This window comes from Poecile atricapillus, chromosome 8, assembly GCF_030490865.1.
Source record: "Poecile atricapillus isolate bPoeAtr1 chromosome 8, bPoeAtr1.hap1, whole genome shotgun sequence".
In the NCBI taxonomy this organism is placed as follows: Eukaryota; Metazoa; Chordata; class Aves; order Passeriformes; family Paridae; genus Poecile; species Poecile atricapillus.
Window position 1 is genome coordinate 19,325,839 of NC_081256.1, and position 22,263 is coordinate 19,348,101.

Sequence of the window (22,263 nt, forward strand, 5' to 3'; positions counted from 1 at the left end):
AAAAACAAAAACAAAAAACTGAGAACCTTGAAATAAGGGCTTCAAAAGCACCTTTTTTGCTTGAGCACTTTTGGACACTTTCACTAAAATCACAAATATTTAGAAGTATAGCAATACCAGATAGAACTATGAAAAATTATTTAGGCTGCAGCTTTGAGACACTTCTAGCACTAGAAAATGGTATTTTATTCCAGTATAGGAGTTACACTATAATAAAAAAAAAAAGTTTAAAAGTATTACCAAATATTTTCAGTAAGAAATTATAGGTGCTTAATATGCATTCTAAGTTGCATAAGCTTTTCTCAAATCACTCTGAAAACAAAAAAAGTTTTCAGCATTCCTTCCTTTGAAGCTTCTGTTTCCCCTTACCTGCAGTAATTTTAAAAAATACAGAGTATTTTTAGGCAGAATATTTACATTTTAGTTTTTGAAACAATTCTGAACATCCCAAGTTTTTTTTCCACTGCATCCTCTTAAAAGCATGAGTTTGGCAACTAAAATTGTTTTCCTAAGTAACAAAACCAAACCCTGTTTTTCCCAGAGGCAGAACTGACCTGCAGAGAACACGATCCCATTCGAGAGTGGCTGTGGAGAAGGTGCTTCCTCAGGGACACTGCACAGTTAAAGTGAGTGTACACCACTCTTGCTTTGAACTACAAACATCTACTGCAGGCTTTTATGGATTTCAAGGCTAAAAGGTAAATAATAGAACATTTCCTCCCCATGGCAAAGCCTTCCCCACCCGTTCCCACTTGCACTGGGAGGTGAATGCCAGCATTACACTGAATTAGCTGTATTTCTGTTTCCCTAATGAAGGACTCTGCATCGTGCTCAGGGCACAGTAAACTGGCTCCTACACTTCAGCTATCAAAGAAATACACAAAGTCTTTCTTCCTTGAATAGGAGCATTTAAAGATTTGTGACATCAACACAAAACCCCAGTGACTTCCACACAAAGTATTTGTCACACCAAAAAACCTGCCCTTAAACACACCACATCTATGCTCTTACTCAATGAGACATTACTGACTTATATTTACTGCAAATAGAAAAATATACCTTGGCCGAGGGATGGATTCTTAAGTCCTTCCTGAATTGTTTAAATGCAAGTTTCTTCGGTAACCTTACAAACACTGGGAAAAGGGAAAGTAGGGGGAAAGGGAGGAGAGGAGATGGAAGGTTTTAAAGAAACACATAATGAGTGCAAATTATTCTTCAAATACACGACTGTGCTGCTTTTGTGCAAATCTACTCAACACCCTGGTGTGGTAAAAGCCAAAATACATCACCTACAGAGCTGGGCCAGTGGAAATGCTTGGAGCAGGGTTCATGGCAAAGCCTCTGCTTCCCCTCACACAATGAACTGGGTCTCAGGGCAGGACACACGAAGCACGTGGATGGATGAGGGCACACGGTCACACACACTGACAGGACAATGCTGAGCCTGACACAGACAAACAAGCACTGCTGAAAAGTGAAACACTGTGGTTGAGGTATAAAATACAGCTAAACAGCAGATATCTGATTAGAGTAGTAAAATAATTCTGTATTTCCTAGGTATCCATGGCAGCATGAAAACTCCTAGGAGGAGAAACTACTAGGAAGAAAATTACTATTTTAAACCCAGGTTTAATATAGATATGAAATACAAAGGAAGTTAGAGGAGTCAGTGAAATCTAAGTGTATTTTGCTACTAGTGCAGATCTGGAGGGAACTGGATGGATGACAATCAGGTTATTGCCTCTCCAGCTGGATCTAGGTTTTTAGCTCTATGCAGTGGGATTAGTCACATGTTCATACCTGCTGCATGAGAAGACAAGGCTCAATTTTAGTGTTTCTTCATCCCCTGGGCACTTGCTGGGGGAGTGCACTCTGACATCCTGATACAGAAATGTGCTAGGAATGCTGAATGAAACACTTATTTAAAAGGAAAGTTTGCTGTATTTTGTTTCTTCTTGTCTTGTAATTTATTTTTAAAGCTTCTTAATTCCCAGACTGATCTTCACCTATAACAACAGTAGGAAAAACCTTACGAATTTAATAACGAAGTTGCAATAACAATTTCTTTCCTAAAGGGATGTTGCCTTGAGCACCGAGATCTTGTAAACTCCACATACCTGCAACCTTCAGGTCTGAGTGATGCTGCCAGGCACTAATGCAAAAACAAAGCTCCAAGAAGAGAGCTGAAGTAATCCCAGTTAAAGTCATGGGCACAAAAATGAAAAGCAGAGCTGTTATACAGGTAAGGAAGATCTGGAGGAACTGATCCCAGGAAAGTGGGACCTGTTCCTTTGCTCAGTGAACTTGGGAGAATTTGGGATGACAAGAGAGATGACACTCCCCTGGCAGCAGCCCAGTTACACTCAGCCAGGTTTGCAGCAGCCCAGATTTACAGTTTTTACCCAGAGATAATTTTAAGATGGATCTTTACACTTTTAACTGTCCGACAGGGTGAGTATTCCAGTTATTGATGGGACGTCACTGTCAGAGATGACAAAAGGGGGTGCTTGGGAGCAGCAGCACTTTTCCAGTCTCCAGCAATGAACAGCACCATCCTAAGGCACCCTTGCCCACATCCCAGGACAAGCAGGGGGTTCAGCCACCCTGGCTGAGGGAACAGTGAAATGTTGCTGCTCCTCAGCCCCCACTGTGCAGACACGTCTGGGACAGGAGAGGCACCTGCAGGATGCACCACCCAGAGCTCCAACTGTGCAATTTGTTTTTATTGGCATTCTTAGGTATCAAAACATTGCCATCAAGGTCTCAGATCCTTCTGATAGACGAAGATAATTAAGCATTAATTATATCTTCAAAGTACAACATGACTGAATATAAATACATGAAAAAGAACAAAACATGCAAAAATTCCCCAACTTTAAAAGGATTAATAATTCAAAAAATTTATGCTAGTGAGACTTCTGCTCAATCCACAAATTCTTAACAAATTTTTCCATGTCAGGATCCAGAACTGTTAACAAAACACACAGGGTATAATAAAAGATGACTAGTTTCTGAATTGTACCTTAGGAGAACAGTGAACTGTTATATCCCTTATTCCAAATTACTGACTTGTCACATTTAAGTGTTTTTCAAAGCAATGGCTAATACGTTGCCACTGATACACCAGCATAAATATTTGAATTGCATTTAACTCTCAAAAATTACTAAACTGATTGCTCACAGAATACAGTAACTGTCCACAGAAGTAACAAAATTGATTTGCAAACTGCAAAGACAGCATCTGCAAAACAGCTCAAAATGAATGTGTGTTTAAAGGGAAGTTGTCATCATGAAAAACACAAATTTTAAAAGTTTCACTGTGGAGATTCAAATTGATTCAAATTGGATCACTCAAATTTGGGAGGAGAAAGATTTCTGTCATTGCCCTACAGGGACATCTCAAGTATTAAATGTAGGATTCCAATCTGCTCATACAGCAAGAAGAAGGATAAAATGGTCAGAGGTAAAAGCATTCCTTAAAAAAACCCAAAAACCAACTTATTTAGCAATTTGTAGATATAATTAAAAAAATCCTGGAAGTGACTGCTGTGCAGATTATGGCAGGCCAGACAAGCCCTGCCTGGACTCAGGAGTGCTCTGGGCTTTCCTAGGGCAGCGCTGGACACTGAGCTCGCCTCAGCACCTGCTACAGCTGTGTGAGCACCACAAGGCTTCCACAAGGCATTCAAAAATGTCCCTGTCAGCAAGTGGCTGAGTCCATTGTGGAGAGAGTCAAGATGCTCCTGTCGTTGGCATAGAAGGGATCCGATGAACTCCATGATCTAAAGTAACAATAAAAGAAAAGTTTGGCTGACTGGGAACTTATACTCTAGAGGTGAGGAGAAAGTCTATGAGAGCAAAAGATAAAAGTGTTACGAGAGCAGGCAAATGTACCTCTTTAAAGGACTAATCTACTCATTTCATGTAGGTACCTGCAGTTCATTCAGACCTTTGGAAACAGAGGCCAATTCATGCCTGCTCTGTAATTAGCACACAGCTACGGCTATTTCCATCACTGTGAATTAAAACAAGCAGACGTTTTTATGCCTATTTTGCAGCTGAAGTTTTAACCTCAGGAGGCTGTGAATGCTGCCTGTGTACAGAGGCACCGTGAGGCTGCTCCTGCAGAGCCCTGTGGAGCACACAGCCAGCCCTGGAAACCCAGCACAGCTGTGTGCCCGTGGGAAGCTTCCATACTGCCTGAACCTGGGGGAGGCAAAACTACAGCCAGGAACCTGTTTCATCCCTTCTGTTACACCTCAGAACGTCAGGGAACCACCCCAGACATCAGAGCTGCTGACTCAAAGGGGTCTCACAATGTCTTTCACTTGAGGACAAATTACTGCCTGGAAGAAATGCTGTTCTTGGCTGGACAGCATTATAGGGCTGTATGGGAAAGCTGAAGAAGTTTAGAAGGCAGGAAACCAAAACACATCGAGCTTATCCTCCAAATTAGGCTCTGTCAGAAATCTGCTGTTTCTTTAGAACTGTTCCATGCAGTGCCTTGACACAAGAACCACTAATGGGAGACCCAACAATTCAGCAATGACTCCTACTGTACAAGTAATGTATGTGATCCAGCATTCTTAATATTTTAGTGACTGACAAGTCGACAGACAATTTAATGGAACATACAGACAAAAATGCATTTTAACATACCACACCACACATTTTATATTCTAACTCGTGAAGGAAGCTATAGAAAATACTTCTCAAATACATTTTACAAGCAGTAAATTAAGCACAAAGAGACTATATTCCTGTGGCCCACTACTCCAAGCATTTGTATGACTTTGATTCATCAAAGTTTTTATCAAAATTTGATACGTTTGATTTCATGTTATCATATTTGACAGAATATCATATTTGACAGAACATCAGGAGCAGAGAATACAACACAAGCTGGCTACAGCAACATTATTTAAAACAGTGCTCTTCATTCTACAGCACTTGCACAAACAACATATTCATCAGCATGATTTCAATCAATGAAAATAATTTGCAGCTACCTCCTGGTTGAATACTTAGCTGTTTTACAGAGTACAAATACTCAAAAGATCATCCTGTTGGGGACTGCACAATCTTCTGGAGATTTAAATAAATAACAAAGCAGCTCAAGGTCATGAGCAAAGCCTGAACAATTTTAAAATCATCCAACAGTTTTCTTAATTGTACCTTCAGCATTTCACAACTTGTAACTGGGTCATGTGATTTAAGCAATTAGTAATTTATAACATGAATAAAGACTTTTTCATATTAGCAAAAAAGTATAAGGGAGAAAATGGTTCCTTGACTTTTAGATCAGGTTTTAAGTGTCAATACTGAGTGGAAGGAGCCGAAATCATTGGAGAAAAGAAATATGACTGACTGAAAAATCTCTTTTCTTTTTGTACTGTACATAAATTTAAGTGAAACTAGAAGATTGTTCAGAGCAATTTCAACCAGAAGCAGAAGCAAAACTCACAGAACTTCAAGCCCTTAGTGTAGCACCAAGATAGTTTTGCATATTCATTGAACTTAATCCTAATGTCTGTGTTTTAAGAACTCTAAAATTATTTGGCTAGATGAAACTTCTTCTGAGAACTACATGAGGTAAGCAGAAAAGAAACCTGAGAAAAAGCAGTCTTGAAAAAAAGTGTTTAATATTCTGTCAAATATGAGTTAGCTTCAATAAGTATTTTTAAATTCTTAAGGAAAGAAAATTTGAATGGAACAAAGAGAAAATTGTAAAACTGCAAATACATTGCAGAAAACAAAACCCAAAATACCTACCTTATAAGACTACAGGTTACTAAGGCAATCGTTAACTAACAATCTGCCCTAATTAGATAACAGTAAGTGAAAAGAAGTAGCATGAGAAATTCCTCATTTGGAAAGCACAATTTTACAGAGAAGTGAAAAAAAAAACAAAACCCAAAAAAGTTAGAGCAACTGCTACCAAAATGTTGATTTTTAGATCAATTAAATGCTCACCTTGTAGATTAAAAATTCTATTAAACTGTTTATTTTACACATCATGCCCGCTTTCTACACAGCAAGTTTGAAGTAAAAATGTACTTAATTGTAACAGTTCATTTTTCATATGGAATGAAACTTCTTGCATACTCATACCCTAGATTTGTAGAAACATTGAATAAATTTCATAAGCAAGCCAGAAGAGAGAGACTGACTGAAAGCACAGACACCATGTTCAACACAAGAGTTCCAACAGAGATGAGCTACAGACCAGGCAGTACCTAAAGGCAGAACCAGAGCTGACAAAGCTGTCAGGGAAAATTACTCACATGAGATTTGATACCCAGTGAATGATATCACAACCTTTAACTGAAAGAGACGAAGTTCTTCAAATACCAAATGAGTTTCCTTGAAAATGTGTGGAGTTCAGTGTTTTCAGGTTTGCCTTTTGACCAATGAAGGACCGTGATATCATTCAGGGACAGAGATTACGATGTACAAAAGACTATTTTTATTTCTACCCCCAAATATTTCCATATTTGTTTGCTATCCCGCTTTGTTAAGGAAATGGGGAGATGGCAAATGAGAGGATTCAGTGAGAGCTCCTCTCCCAGTTGGGCTGACTGCAGGAGCTGTGCTGCTCCTCAGACACAGTCAATTACTCAACGTGCTTTTACCCCACTGATGTTTGTTTCACACGTGGTTTGTGAAGGAAAGATTTATTTTAGCACATACTTTGGAATGGCACACATGATTTTGACAATATACCTTCTGGAACCCAAAAAACATTGAAAATTCTTAGAACCTGAAGACTCTGTTCTGTCAATCACTCTGATTTTAGAAATAGATTATAAAAGTTATACTACAAAAATATTTCATCTTCATATCAATCAATGGCTGAAAGATTTAAAGGCTCTCCTCCTAACAATGAAGTTAGATTTAAGGGGGGGAATGTGAGCCTTTTGTATACCTTCAGGAGTAATGCAAGCTCCAAGGTAAATATTTGGAGGTTGTACATCAAGAACCAAAGGGAAAAGTCTTTTGACTTTACAAACAACTCCTGATTCATGAAGGCAAAATGTAATCATAAAAAGGAGAACAAAAACAGCAGCAAGGCTTGATTTTCTAAAGAGAAGAATGTACAAATCAAGAGAAATTACGATAAGATACAACACAAGAGCTTGTAAAGCCAAACTAAACACTTTAACAGAAATCTTTCGAAAATCATTTTTCCCTTCCCCATCCCAAAAGAAACCACTCAAAAAGAAACAAGAAGCTAATCTTTTAGGATGAAAAAAGTACAATAAAGAGTTGCATTTTCTACTTAGATAAGCAAAACCTGCAGCTGGTTTCTAGACATCTATTGCTGCAGGCTCATCGGGTTCCAGTTTATAGGAGAATCGTCTGCAGCAAAGGCTATTGAGAGAAATGCCACACCTGTTGACCCGGGTTGGGCTACACCTTCCCATTAGTCGTTCCAGCATTCTTCTAACAGATGTGCATGCTGTTTCCCCATCTGAGAAGCAGCACATGGAGTCCAAGCAGTTGATACCTGAACCTGCCTCAGTAAGCTGGAAAGAAAAAATAGAAAGAAAAAAGAAAAGTCAGTATTCACAAATTCTAGCAATGAAGATGCTACTGAAAAACACTTAGGAAAAGCAAGTTTTCTTAAAGCTAGAGTGTTGAATACTTTTCAATTTCATAGAAGAACTACAATAATAATATTACTACTCCCTCAGGTCTACATACTCTAAAATTTATTCTTCCCGAGGTTTGAGCGCAGCCTTGTTGAGCACATGGAAATTGTCTGGCACCACATCTGCCTAACACTGGAAATGAACTGGTCAGGAATTCCCACCAACAAACCCCACAGCAGAGCACATGCACTTCCAGCTGGGATGCCTTGATTCACCTCTGTGGCCCTATAACAATTTATACATCTATTTTAAGGAAAATTTATCAAGACAAAGCTTCAGGCTGCAGAATACAACACAGCCACCCGATCCCAAGTAATTCTTCCTCAAGTGCACAATGCAACTTCCTAGAATAATTTACATTATATCACTACCACAGATACCCTTGGCTTGGTATGGAACAAAAGCACATTCCTGATTGTGTGAACATGGCTTATCCAAAAGCAAACGAGGCTGATGTCAGAAAGGTTCAGTCATGTTCATGCCAGCATGAAGAATAATTCAACATTAGCATAATAAAATCCTTCAACAGCTCATGTTTTGTAGGTGAGAAAAAAAAGAATAAAAGAAATAAAATGGAAAGAAAGCAGTAACAGATATATGGGTGTAAGTGCCACCAACCAGTGTGCTCCTCCACAGCACTGCTGCATCAACTGCACCATAACTGGAATCTCCTACTTCTGCAGAGAGACTATCCTAAAATGACTTCAGTAACCATTCCAAAGAGAAATAAAAATGTGAAGTGTGGGGATGCTTTTTAATTTAATTTTAAACTCTCCATGAGAGCATCCTGTCAAACAAATACTGAACACAGAGGCTGAACTTAAGCATCCATTACCCTCTCCTCACACCAGTGAAAGAAGAATTCTGGGAGGAGGCATCTTAGTCCATGACGGGACACAGCTCACTTAAGACCTTCCCACAACTTTTCACTGCAACATCAAAGGTCACTGACTGTTGTCTGAAGATTCTGTTTTTGAGCCCCAATTTCTTCCACGCCATCCACAGTTGCCAAACACTGTAAGGAAAGCAAAGAACCTCAAGAGTTCCCTATGGGAACGGTTTACTGTGAGTGGAGACACTCTCTTTCCTAATTCCCCCCAAACAGGACACGTTTACAGCGTCACAACAGAAGAACAGCCTACACAACAAAGAGGCAGCTAACAGAGACAAGAGGCTTTTGGAAATAAAAGAGAAAAATCTCAACTGGTAGGACAAGGAGGAACACACGCAGAACTGGTGTTTGTTTCCATGCACCTTTTCCTGTGCCTGCCCCTTCCTCAGCCCTGTGCCACATTCCCCACAGCCCCTCCAAACCTTCCCATCACACACATCACACTGTGATGTTCACAGAACTGCTGCTCAGCAGCTGTTGGAACACACAGGATTCTCTACAAACTGAGCCCCCTGATCCTGTGGATGCTGCACCTCAGAGGCTGTGGCTGAGTACAGGCAGAAAATGCTCTAACTCACACACTCATCTGGGGGGTCTTTGGGACACAAAAGGAACATTTTATTGTGACAATGAACTTCTGTACCTGAAAGGCAGGAGCAGAAGATTTACAAGTGACAGGTCTGAAAGGGGTTCTGGTTTAAAGACAAACAAAACAAAACACACTTCAACAGAGCCTGAGTCCCTGAACACCATGTGATGACTACCACTACTGCAGTGCCACAGAAGATACCAGAATCAGGAACTGCACACTTTGCAGCACTGCAGTACCAGCAAATATGACCTTCAGAGCCAGCTCAGACTTGTCTCAGAGCTGTGACACAAGAGATTACACAGAGCAGAAGGAATTCCCATGTGGAGGGTCAGCAGGCAAACCCCCTGCTGCAGATGGAGTGACCTTCACAGGCGTGGTCACAGCAATACAAAACTTTAACATTCCTACACTCAGGATTTCAAAGAGAGTATTTAGTTCATCCATTATTCTCAAGCAGACCTTTACTGCAGTTAGTCACATTACAATGGCTGTATGCTGGATCAGATGAACCAGAGCATTTTTCTCCTTAGCATTTGTTACCCTGAGAGCCAGCAGTCCTGGATATTATCCAAAGAGTGTCAGAAAGAGGAACCAAGAGTAACCCAAAAAGCTTCCAAGGAGCAAACCCTCAGCTCTGGATTTTGGAGGTGTAATGTCTCTTTTTCTGGAGAATCTCCTTTATTCTTCACAAGTTAGATACAAAAAGCTAGGATCATGGTTGAATCACAACTTACGAAAAAGTTAATATCGCTTTTCTAAAAAATGGCAAATGAGACCTTACGTAAGCCTGGAAACAACAATTCTGTTCTGTCAAACTCACAGTCAAGTGTAAAGAAATACTGTAAGAACATTAAGAACAAAAAAAGCCAACTATATTTTATATGGAGATATGTTGTTTATCATTGACTGGTGAACATGGATTTTTGTATTTACACCCACTACCTGGAAGGAATATGCTAGAGAGTCCCTTTTCTCACTTTTTCTCTGTGGAGGACAATTATGGTCATAGTTTTATAGCGAAGTAAAACCTGGCATGGCAAGGCAGGAAGGCATAATGTTCCCCGGAGACCTGAAACAAACCCTCAGGAAACACAAGGCAGGAGAGACAATGCTTTAAAAAAAATAATGATTATGGAGAAATACCAGATATTATTAATATTTGGGCAGCAAATAAAGTATGCTCATAAGTTAAGATCTGGAATCTCAAGAAACATAATACTTCATATGAGAATGGCCCACTGGATGTAATAAATCAAAAAGCAATTGAGGTGCAGAATTAAAGAATGATTCAGTTTGATAAAGAAAAAAAATCGGCATTCTGTGATGCAATTTTTCTTTTAGATACCAAAAATATGGGTATTTTGGAGATGGCTGAATGACTGTCTCTGTATAATATATGTAAATAAATACACACACATTAGGGTACAGTGGGAGTACTACCTAGTGGAGGTAAGAACTGTCGGGCAGGCAAGATGGGTCTAGCAGCTGCCTACTGTCCTCCCCTCTGTGCCTGCTTTCAGCAAAGTCACATGCTGAGCTGACTGAACCCTTATCTTCTTCCATCTGGAAGGACAGAAAAGCAACAGATCTTATAAAGCACCATGCTTGCATTGCTTTAAAACAGTTATCATTGTTACAAGAACTTTCACAGGTCTGGTCTTGAGAGAACAAGAAATATTTACAAGGTCAAGAGGCAATTCTTATTTTTGACAGATCAAATGTGGCTTCTCAGCACCCAAGTGTTAAAAGTGTTTGGCCTTTTTGTGCTCTACAGATTACAACAAGGAAACCCCCAAAATTTGGAATCTATCTAAAATTCTTAGATTTTGGAGTTTTGTTCTCCCCCTTCTAACAGAAAGGATCATTTCAGTCTGTTTGTTGCAGGTAAATAATTGCAGGTTATTCCATATGCCACAAGACAGACATTTCAACTCAAGATTTTAATCACACTGAAAAGCTGGGACTTTGAGGAATGGGGAATGCATGTTTAATCCTGTACACCAAGTTAAGAGAACTGCAGGTGTTTTCCTGACTGCAGGTCCCAGCTGCCAACATTCTGATGCCACATAGATGTTTTAGAAAATTGATATGAGATGGTTATTACTATTGTACAATTAAGTTAAAACTTGTTCCCTACTGTAAATCTCACTATCTTTAACCTTTAATATTCCGTATACCAATCTACAATTAGATTTAAAATTTTTAAATAAAATATGTAGGAATATTGACATCTAACAACTTCACTGCCATGTTTTCTTCATATCTTTTTCTACTCTTTGTATCAAATGAACCTACAAGTGCCAAATTATTTCATTATTTCCAAATCATTAGACAAAAGTTTCTTCAGGTAAGTAGTATGTGCACTTTTGTGACTGAAGTCAAATCCAAAATGGTGCATTCTTCCCTCATTTCCTCATCTTCCTGTGATAGCTTCTGTGGATTAGCCAACAGATCCACACCAAGCTATGCTAACACAAGGAACAGGTCTGTAAAGAAAGATTACCCTTGACCAAAGTGCAGCACATCAGGGTGTTCTAGCACACCTCATTAGTGGAATTCATACTTCCACTTGGGCAACTTTCTTGGAAATTACACACTCCTTACAGAAAACATAGGTGGCAAGAGGAACAGAGGCCTGTCTGCTCTCACACACAGCTGGGCTGGGTCAGACCTGAAAGCTGTAGGGGGGGAATCCTATGGAACAGGAGCTAGAGTTAAAAATACAAACAAGGAATGAAGGCCATAAAGCCAGGGCCTGAAGCCTGGAGACAGCTGAAGAGCAGATCTGGACTGAGATGAAGGGAAAACCAGGCAATAACAGACTCATAGGGCTGGAGGAAGAACAGGGTTTGGCTGTGACAAGGTAAATGCTCCAGAGCCCCAGATACAACACTGTGCACTGACAGCCTTCTCTGTAAATAAAACCCTTTCTTGTGTCTTACATTTCTCCAGTTCTGGGTACAGTTCATAACACACTGTCCAAAGGTAGAAACTCTGTAAACATAGTTAATCCCATCAGTAAGTAGAATTAAAACATCTGTCCAAGCAACACTTCTGAAACGTGGCTTAAAATTTCTGACAGTTCTTACAAAGCACAAGATATGTAGACATACATGCACACAGAACACTTTCTTTACAGGTAAAAACATGGAATGACATAAGACTGGGACCCAGTTAGTACCCTAAAATACTTATTTCACACATTCCAAGAGCAGGAGAGGCAGCTGTGGAAGAAAGCAGTGCTCAGCCAGACTCCAGCTAAGCACAACACCTGCACCTGCTGGCGCCGCCTGATTTCCTCTTCATCCCATGTTCCAAAAGGGACAGTAAAGTTCAGAGGCAAGACTCCAACAGGCACACACGAGAGTGCAATTCTGACTTACAGGAATCACCTGGACACTTAGAAGATCCCCTCAAAGATCTTAACTGTACATCACCAATGTACTCAATATAAACTTGAACATTTTTTGCACACTGTGAAGCCTACAGAAATAAAAAATTATTGCAATATCACACTTCTCTTTTAATTTGCATTCATAAAGGAAGTCTTCTTTTGATCTCAAGAGAAGAGTAAGCATTTTGGCAGAACAAGGCATAACGTAGTTTAACCTGGAGTTATGCTCCTTTTGAGACATTTAATACATATTTACAAACAACAAAAACCTGCTGAAGTCTGTTCATCAACCTCCATGCATTCTGCAGTCACAAAGGATGCAATCCCTGGGTGGGCATGTACAAATGAGGTGTGACAGGTCAGCTGCTTTACAGCTACATATTCACCAGGCAGCTGTTTTGTTTCATGCTCCTACAGTTTTCCTTGGCTTCTTTGCCTTATTGCTTTGGGAAAACCACAGATATACTTTTATTTAGTATAGTGAAGTGAGTGGTTTCTGTCTATCAATTGCTTTTCCTTTTCACTGTTTTAGGCAAGGATCCACAGGATAACTTTTGAACTTTGTCCAAAGACAGAGTAAAGAAACTAGAGAGACCTGAATCCTTGTTTGCTGCTTGTTGCACTTTACAAGCTCAACTGCATATTAGAAAGCAGCCAGTGCTTGCAGTTCAGGTACTGTCAGATACTAAAGTGTATTCTGACTTACAAGAGAACTGGATTTACATAATCATTTTTTACTCATGGACAAAACAGATTTCCCTTTTTTTTTCAACTCTTCCCTAAGTTTAATATGAAGAAAATTGCCTCACATTAGCAGGGATTCTCCTGGTTTTAGTATTTTAATGGCTACAGTGCTGCATTCCTTGACAGCTTTATTTTTCTTTGATATCCAGCTGTATAACCATTAAGATGTGTTTATTTTTTGAAATTTTAACAGAATCTTCTGTTCTAAAACCTTTGGTGTAGATATGATGTGAGACGTAACTGACTTTAATAATTCATTAAGAAAACAGAGACTTACATATATTTATCCAAAGTTTTTAAAAGGTAACTTGATAAACTAAGATATCTGATAAACTAAGAATTTGAAAAGCTAACTTGTAAAGGCTTTTGCAGAGGAACCTCCCCAATATGTTGCTAAGTTTAACAGCTTTCAAAAGCTATACTGTACTTTGCCTGATTTAAAGGTATTAAATGCTGAATTCAAAAACAAAATAAAACCAGCCCACCACTATCCCCCTGGGTGTTTGGAAATCCAAGGTGTTGTGTTTCACACTGGGGTCACTAACTCCATAACACAATGACCATTTCAAGTCTTGCCTTGTAAAGTTGTAGTGGACTCTCAGAGGAAATACAAAACTTTTCTCTTTTGGTTAAACAGACAGCAATTAAGTCCCTAAAATATAGGTTGGTTGGTTCTCCTAGGCACCTATTTGAACATTTTTAACAACAAAGTCACCTTGAAAAATATTTAAAAGGAATCAGATCTTTGCATTGATTCTTGCTGTAGGATGTAGACGTAGGTATTGGTGGAATTGAGAAGATTGGGACATACGAATGCTTAAGTCTTACAAAAGAGAACCAGCATTTGACAGCATTTAATGTGCTGAACACAGTGTGTTTGAAGAGCTGCAGAATCATGTTTTACCTACAGACACATGTATGCTTTGATCTTGTTTTGAATAATTTTCTGGGACTTTGTAGCCAAATGCCTTTAAGAATATGTATCTATACACATTGAAAACAAACAACAATCACTTTATAGCTGCACAAAACAGACACAAAAAAGCCTCAGCTGCACAAGGGTATGGATGCACCCAAGCTTCAAACATTTTCTGCTCTTTTGACACAATTGAAAGCAAATTAAAATGGGCAAATAACTTGCAAGAAATTGCTGCCTGAAGTACATGGATCTTCCTGTCACAGCCTTATAAAGCTGAAATTATCCAGCATGCAAAATGCACTGTTAATTTTTATCATAAAGAAACTAAAAGCATTATAACCATGCTAGAAACTGTGATTATTTAACAATGGATGCAAGAACAGCTGATCTTTATTCTGGAAATTGAGCATCATGCTAGGGATGTTTTTTTCCTATTAAAAAAAAATAAAAAATAAAAAGCACGTCCAACACATGCTACTTAGGAGAAGCATTTGGCTCAGAAACACAGAGCAAAGGCAAGAAATGACCAAACTGAATGTTTCTGCGCTACAGGTATTGCCCTCTCACCCCACTAATATATATTCATGCCTCTTCCAATCTCTCTCAGCACTGGTTAGTTCACCTTGAGCATGCATAAGAGTTGATGAGGAACTGTCCCTCCTACTCTACCTAATTTTGCTCAGCTGATTCCTTGCCCTGGACAATGGCTGCAGTGCGATGAACTCGTCACTTAAAGCAACTCTGTTGGAGTACATCTACAATTGGACAGAGAAGGGATGGAACATACATGTCAGTAAGTAGCAGCAGTAATTTTCTAAGAGAAAGACACAGGACAACACATTGTTATTTAAGTGGAATACACATCATATACAGAACACAAGCCTGGTACCTTCAAGACAGCTCCTGGGACCATCACAGCCAGTCACTGTTTGGCAGGACCATTCTTAAAGTACCTTTGCTTTCATACTGAGAGAAAAGGCCTACACACTTCTATATCTGTGCTTTACCAGATACCTTTATTCTGTATTGCGTTCTCCCCTCAGTAGTGCTGTGATTCATCTTTACCCAAAGATTTATATTTTGATTCACATTTACCTTACTGTCCAATTCCTCCTGTATGATTCTGTAACAGATCTATATTGAGAAATTGCCCACAAGCTACATCAGGGCACCTGACCTCAGTGACACCTAAGATGGCTTTTCATTAGGCCAGCAAAAACCCCTTGAAACACAGCAAAACTAAAATAAAATACAGTAACACACATTCACCTTAAGTGCATTAAGGAACATAAAATTAACCAAGCTCATCCTCTGTAAAAATCAACCCGTGCTTGCCTGTCAATTTTTTAATTTTTTATTTTCACAAAATGAATGACCTGAGATTTAAGTTGCTGTAACAGAAGAATATTTACATTTAAAAGCCTATCAAATTTCTCTCTCATATCAGTTAAATTTCTCTGCTCTCTTATGAATAACTTAGCTACATGTAACATCTAACAGATCAGAGGCAAACTCACACTTGATGCTTAAAATCAAGGTTAGGCAGATTCCTACAGATAGAATGAATACAGAGCACTAAGTCAGGTAAGTCACACACAAAAAAAATCTGAAAAATTAAAACAATAGAGGCAAGCATTTTCAGCTGAGAAATGTGTGTTTTGCTCACTGCTCCTGGGATTAGTTTAGAATTTAAATGATGGCAGACAGAAACAAATAACCTAAATAGCTGCAATTTAAAAACAAGGAACTAGGTCATGTAGCAATTTATCTTGCCATGATAAAAACACAGTAACTATAAAACAAGCTTTTTCTTTCCCCCAATATGAAAACGTGCTAATGTAGTCCTACAATTAAAAATGAATAATTAAACATGTTCAGTTTTACAGAGGGTGCACCTACACTATGAAAAATAATTTAAAAGGACAATATACAAAGTTCCATATTTACTCCTTCAATGGCTTCCACAGAATGCATTAGCATCAGTCATCACCCTCAGCATTTAGGACAAAGAAATTCTCCAAACGCTTTCTATCTGAAAGTTGGTCTCTTCCTCTGCTTGGAAACGGAAAGAAAAATATTTACTAGGAATTTTAAGCACAAATTATGAGGTATGATCATAAAAGAAACATTCTGTCACTTCTTGACAACAAATGTGCTAAGCTGATCATCTGCTCCTCTTCATTTATATCCACTTCCTCATTGCAAGAACAGTGAATGAAATCCAGTGGAGCTGACTGTCCCATTAAAGCAAGAGTAGGAAAATCTCAACAGATTAAACCTTAAGAAAGGAACAAAGAGGTGCCTTCTTTTTCCAAGTACATTTGTAGCTATGATTTCAGTATCAGACACACAAAGAGAAACCACTGGATGGCTGCTGAAGAATTTCTGGTCAAATCCCATTTCAGATATCTTGACTTTGCTGCATCAGGAATTAAGAATTTTCAGAGAAAAAGAATATTTTGGTAAACAGAGACCCCAGTGGTGACTCTGTCAAATGCAAAGTAGAAAGCAAATAAGGAAGAAGAAAAAAGATAACTAATAGAGATACACAAAGCAAAATCCCCATGGCAAGGAATTAACCTATAGCCACAGGAAAGGTGTTAGATACTCATCAAGATTCCTTCTTAGAAATAAAAAGTCCTTCTCTATCCTTGACTGCACAGCTGTAATGGCATTAAAGTGAATCCAAAAATTCTTTAGAAAGGACTCCTAAAGCAAGAGAATGCAGCAGGAAGTGTAATACAGGATAAAGGCATTTTGTGGCTTTTTAGGTTTTAATTCAAGCACTTCAAGAACATGAAAACCCTCAAGAACCACACCAATACTGTGCCAGACAGCAACAGGTGATGTACAGCAAGGAAGGAAAGAGAGTGTTTGATAAATATTGCTACTAGTTTTTGAAGGGAGAAAAAAAGACAGGTAAGTATCATTACCTACAGACACTCTAATCCAAGAAATGCAGTAATGGTGCAACCCAGAGCCTTACCAGGTCTATCTGAAAACTCTTATGTAAGCCAGTGGTTATTCACCTCGGATTTTAGCTATTAAATTTAAAGACAAGAAAAAGCAGCCAATATTCCAGTTTTGGAAAGGGACTAGTGGGATATTTTGGCTAGCAATAAGCTTGTCAGCATGATGCTCGTCCTAGGCAAATTAAGAGAACGTCTCACACGGATTTTTTTTTTAACACACAAATTAGAAGGATAATATAATTTAAGTAAATGCACGTGCACTTACATCAAAGTAATTACAAGGCTAGATGCTAAAGATACCAGCACTGATGCAGTGCTGTCAGGAGTTCTGCAGGCACAGAGCTCAGTGCCACCTGCATTAAGCAATTAGGAAACCAAAAAATCAATCTGGCACACAGGTGGACAGAAAGCTGCTAAGAGGTTTCAGACCATTAAGTGTGCATGGCATGTCTCTGTCAGCTGGGTTCTTCATTCACTTTAAATATTTTTGGCCCTACGCTAACTGACCTCTCATCAATGACCTGAAAGAAACCATCACCACCTGCAGATGTGTAGAAAGAAGATGCAGAAGATAACAGGTTACTGATGTATGTTATTCTTTAATCTGAATGTAGCTGGGGACTCATTATTTCCAAAGTTGGCATAGAAGTCTGCTGTGCTGTAATATTGTGTCCACTGGTGAAATCCAAAATTCAAGATGAGGTTGAAGAAGGGTGAAAATTACAGGAGAAACACAAGAATGATGAGAAGATTCTAAAACAACCTTCTTGACTAAGATGCAATTCCAATCTACCTATCAGTGCTAAAAAATTAACTTGATCACAAAGCTAACTGTGAATAAAACAAAAAACTGTAATAGAAACCTTCTCAGTTTAGCAGAAGGAGTATAAAAAGACAACACATTGAAAACTGAAACCAGAGAGACAGTCACTATTAGAACAATAGGTCAGGATAATTTCTCCATAACTGTCTCTAAAAAGAAGAAAACACTCAGAGATGAGATATTTACCTTAAAAGACAGTCTAATCTCACCAGAATGATTTAAAGGGTTTTTTTGGTAGCCTGTATCAAGCAGAAGGGAGATTCCATTACCACAGCATAACTTTAGACCTTGTCCATGAATCTGTGAAACTCCCACATGGGTAATAAGTTTGAATACAGAGTTAACAACCAAATGCATAGCAGCAGAAATGACTGAGATTTAAGAAATACTAATTTAAACAAATTTTACTGAAGTAATTTTTAAAATTATTGTTTACATCATGTTTTACAAACTATTCAGTGCCAATCAGAGCAGTAGCTTCTAATACCTACACATAAAGTAAGTTACCATCTATAAAACAGTATAAAAATGCACAGTACGATCCTTTCATACAGCTGCAAGGTGAGATGCAAAAGACTGAGTGATCCCTTCATAAATAACTCTATTCTTTTTATTACCAATTACTAAACATAAACATTACTGCCTTGTAAAATGGTGTCCTCACTTTTGTTATTTAAAATTAACAAGTGTATTTCAAAATGAGAACACTTCTCTACATTAAACATGACAGCAATGTAAGAGGGTAACGACTGTTCAAGATGGATACAAAAACATAACATTACCTGAGCTTTTTCAGTACTTGTTGGTTGCAGATGTCTGTACAGCACTTTCTTCACAACATCAATAAACAAACAAGCAACTACTATGAGGATTATGGCAAACCAAGCAGAACCACTTGACAACAGTTGAACAAATACAAAGTACATGTCCTGGGTATGTAAAAATGGCCTGAAAAGTTAAAAGAAGTGCAAATTACTAAAAAGAACTTTTAGGATCGAAAGCACTGCACAGGCTGTCTCAAGTATATCTTATTTTACATCAAGCAGAGAGACTCAGGATGCAGAGTCACAACTGCACCATGTGCATGTGAAGCCCAGCAACCTGTTAGACCTGACCTGCAAGTGAGCTCCAGGGAAAGAGGGTACTGAACTTTGGAGGAAATGGTTATGATTTAGTTTTAAATTGTGCTGCAGAGAATCAAACCCTATCTCTCCAGACTCCAAACTACAGGCAAAAATACTTCAGTTTACTGATTTAAACCCCAGCATCCTAATTTCTGTTGCAATCATTTATCTATTACATAGCACCTCTGGGAACCTATTTACTTCTTAAAAATGCCTTTATAGTTACAGGCTGCCAGAGACAGGTACTGTGTGTCCTTGAGCACAGGACAGCATAGCAGCACTTCTGAAATTTTGCAAAGAATCACCAAAAGCAAGTGGCCAGTCTAGATTTAAAACTTTTTTTTGTCACAAACCTGTCACAAAATTCAGAGCTAGACAGTAGAACATAATATTTCAGTGTTTTTTTAGCTTCGTTGATATTACATGTGATAAAGGGGGGGAAGCACTTACCAGATAATTCCCCCATAAAACAAGGAGAATATGAAATAAAAGACAATGGATCCCCAAGTAACAAAATGGTTTATCCATGTCCAGAAGTGAGTTTCTAGTGCCATCTAAAACAGAAATAACTTCAGTGAGCTTCTGTTTTCCACCCACTTCACAGAAAATGATAAATACCAATCAGAACACACTTCTGAACTTCCAGCCCAAACACTAAATACTGTTGTAACACACAAAAACTAAAGAAAAATTTCAACCACTCTTGAAACTAAACATAAAAGTCACTTATCTGGAACCTTCAAGAATCAGTAACATTGGAATAAATTTTAAATTACTGCTTTATTACACATTTGCCTATACATCCAAACCCAGAGAGTAGACAGTGTGATATCATACCTTCATCGTAACAGTAATAACCATAACGGTGAAGACCAAAGTACCAAATGTCCAGTTCCCAAACATCTATGAAAATGGCAAGGCAAAAATCATGGAAGAAAAAAACATCAGTTAAGAGCATTCACAGTTAGTTAGATTCTTAAGTCAGCTACACTAAAGAAATAAGACATAAGCTTGTGACAAGTAATCATCATGAAAAAAAGCAAGGAGGATACAACACAAACTACTAGAAAAAAATACAGCTTATGATAAGAGCAAAATTAACAACCCACAAATTATCTTTCTTCTTGGTTCAAAACAAATCACCACAAAGGCTAAATGAAATATGAAAAAAAAGGCCAAAACAGTAGTATGAAATGATAGGAAAATGAAGATACCAGTTTGATCAATAAGCGTCCAATAGAAAGGAAATATTGGGTGGAAGGTATTCACTTTAAGTGCAAAACCCTTTTGAGTTTAAACACTTCCAGATAATTTTAAACATGCATCAGATCATCATCATCAGATGAAGGTTCACTTTTAACCCCAAGCACAATTCTACAATTCAAAAATAATGGTGCCATTGTATTTTACAAAGAAAATTCTACGGAAAAGACACTTTGTTTCACGGCTAATAAACACAAAATTTAGCTCTAATTCTGAAACACTGAAATCTGTTACTTTTGTATTCTCTTGTGCACAAAAATTAAACTATCAAAACTCTGAACAAGGTCTACAACAATAAAATCTCAGCTCTGACAACCAAGCAGGGATGCTGAGGTTGTATCTATCTACACACATGCTACTCAGGGCTGCCATTCTACACCAGGTCCAGCCTGGAATTGGCTGGAGGATCACAGGGAAGATGTTGCTGTTTTACAGCTGTTTTTGCCACTGACAAACCGAACAATGACCAAATCCTCAACTCTGCATTTACTGGTAGCAGACTAAGCAAGCAAGGAAGAAGGTACCACATGCAGACAGGCAACCAGGGTCATCCTAGAGCTGATGTGTCAGTACGGCACAGGGGCAGGGAACTGGGATTCACACAGTTGTAGTTCTTGTTGCAGAGCTCTGACAAAAACATCCCAACAGCCAGAGGACAGATCTCACAGCTGCTTCTCTCATCTATACACAAGGTACAAAACTGAAGCAGCCACAAGTCTGGATTTACTGATAATTTTAAAGATCTTTGTGATAACGCGTCTTCTTGAAGCCTTAGATTTACTTGCCCACCAACTGTAATGGTTAACAAGTAACATGCTTGTTGTTAACTCCTGCTATGTTCATCTTCAAAGTAAAATTAAGCAACTTCTCCTGAGTGACCTGTGAAAGAAAGTGTCTTTGCTAACACTGCCCTCAATGGTCACAGAGTTAGAATGCAAAACACGAACAGGTTCTTGCCACCATTTTATTTTTGAACACATTTACACTGTGGATGCTGCATCCCTTAATCCTATGAAGTAACAGATACAATATTTTGTATCTCCTCCTCTTCTAAACTCTTACCATTTGCCTGTTAGGTTTCAATATCTGACGACATGCACAGCATGAAAAAGGGGGGAGAAAAAAGAACTAAAAGATCAAGTAGTTGCACAATGTGTTGAGGTAAGCCTAACAAAGCACCAGTATTAACAAAATTATTTACAATCTCCTCTATTCTGCTGTGCTCTGAACTGAGAACTTGGAATGGAAACATGAGGCCTTGCACTAACACTGCCCTGTGCCACAGATCTGTACAGGTGATCACTTCTTGAGGACTTAGTAAGAAAGCACTTCAGCAGTGCACAAAATCCTTTTGCCCTTAATCCTGGCTTTTCCAGGCACACATTAAATTCTGCAAGAAACTATGCAATGCAGGTATTTCACTGCAACACAGTTCTACCAGTTCTAATCATCATCTTTTATCAAACAAAAAGAGGCAGAGTAACTAAAACCCAGAAAAGTCTTAGAATTTATTTGAAGCCATGTCATGTAGGAAGCTAAAGGGCAGCTGCCAATTCCCCAAACCAAACAGTTGTTACTAAATACAAAGGAAGTTTCTTCCTGCCCTGTGGGCATTTACTAAGCAATTTTGAAGCGAGGTGCTTTGACAACTGAAGATGGATGAACCACACACACTGATTCATAGTCTAAAATTACCTCATTACAAGAGTCCTGAAGGACCTATACCAGCTCACAAGAATTTCAAATCCCACAGCTTGTAACAAATGACGAGAGAGGACACACTCGTGCCTCAGCTAGAAAGAGAGATTTTAATCTAAAGCACAACTATTTTAACATTCTTATCAAACACCTGATGATGGAATGGGCGCTCCAGGTGGCTGCACCACTC

The 22,263-nt window shown here is 38.6% G+C and overlaps 1 protein-coding gene across 10 annotated transcripts in view; it reads right to left on the reverse strand.

The window, feature by feature from the left end:
• Positions 1-22,263, reverse strand: part of ATP11B (ATPase phospholipid transporting 11B (putative)) — a 69,079-nt gene that overhangs the window by 4,258 nt on the left and 42,558 nt on the right. For 2 of the 10 annotated variants that reach the window (XR_009278155.1, XR_009278154.1), the window contains exons 26-31: positions 19,950-20,015; positions 19,563-19,666; positions 18,771-18,936; positions 14,863-14,948; positions 7,393-7,526; positions 1,060-1,133 (exon numbers count right to left, since the gene is read on the reverse strand). Coding sequence is in view for 6 of the 10 variants with exons in the window: in XM_058844520.1 (XP_058700503.1) it covers positions 7,308-7,526; positions 18,771-18,936; positions 19,563-19,666; positions 19,950-20,015 (555 nt within the window). In the remaining 4 variants the exon portion in view is untranslated. The other 8 variants (XM_058844526.1, XM_058844525.1, XR_009278153.1 and 5 more) reach the window with 7 other exon arrangements.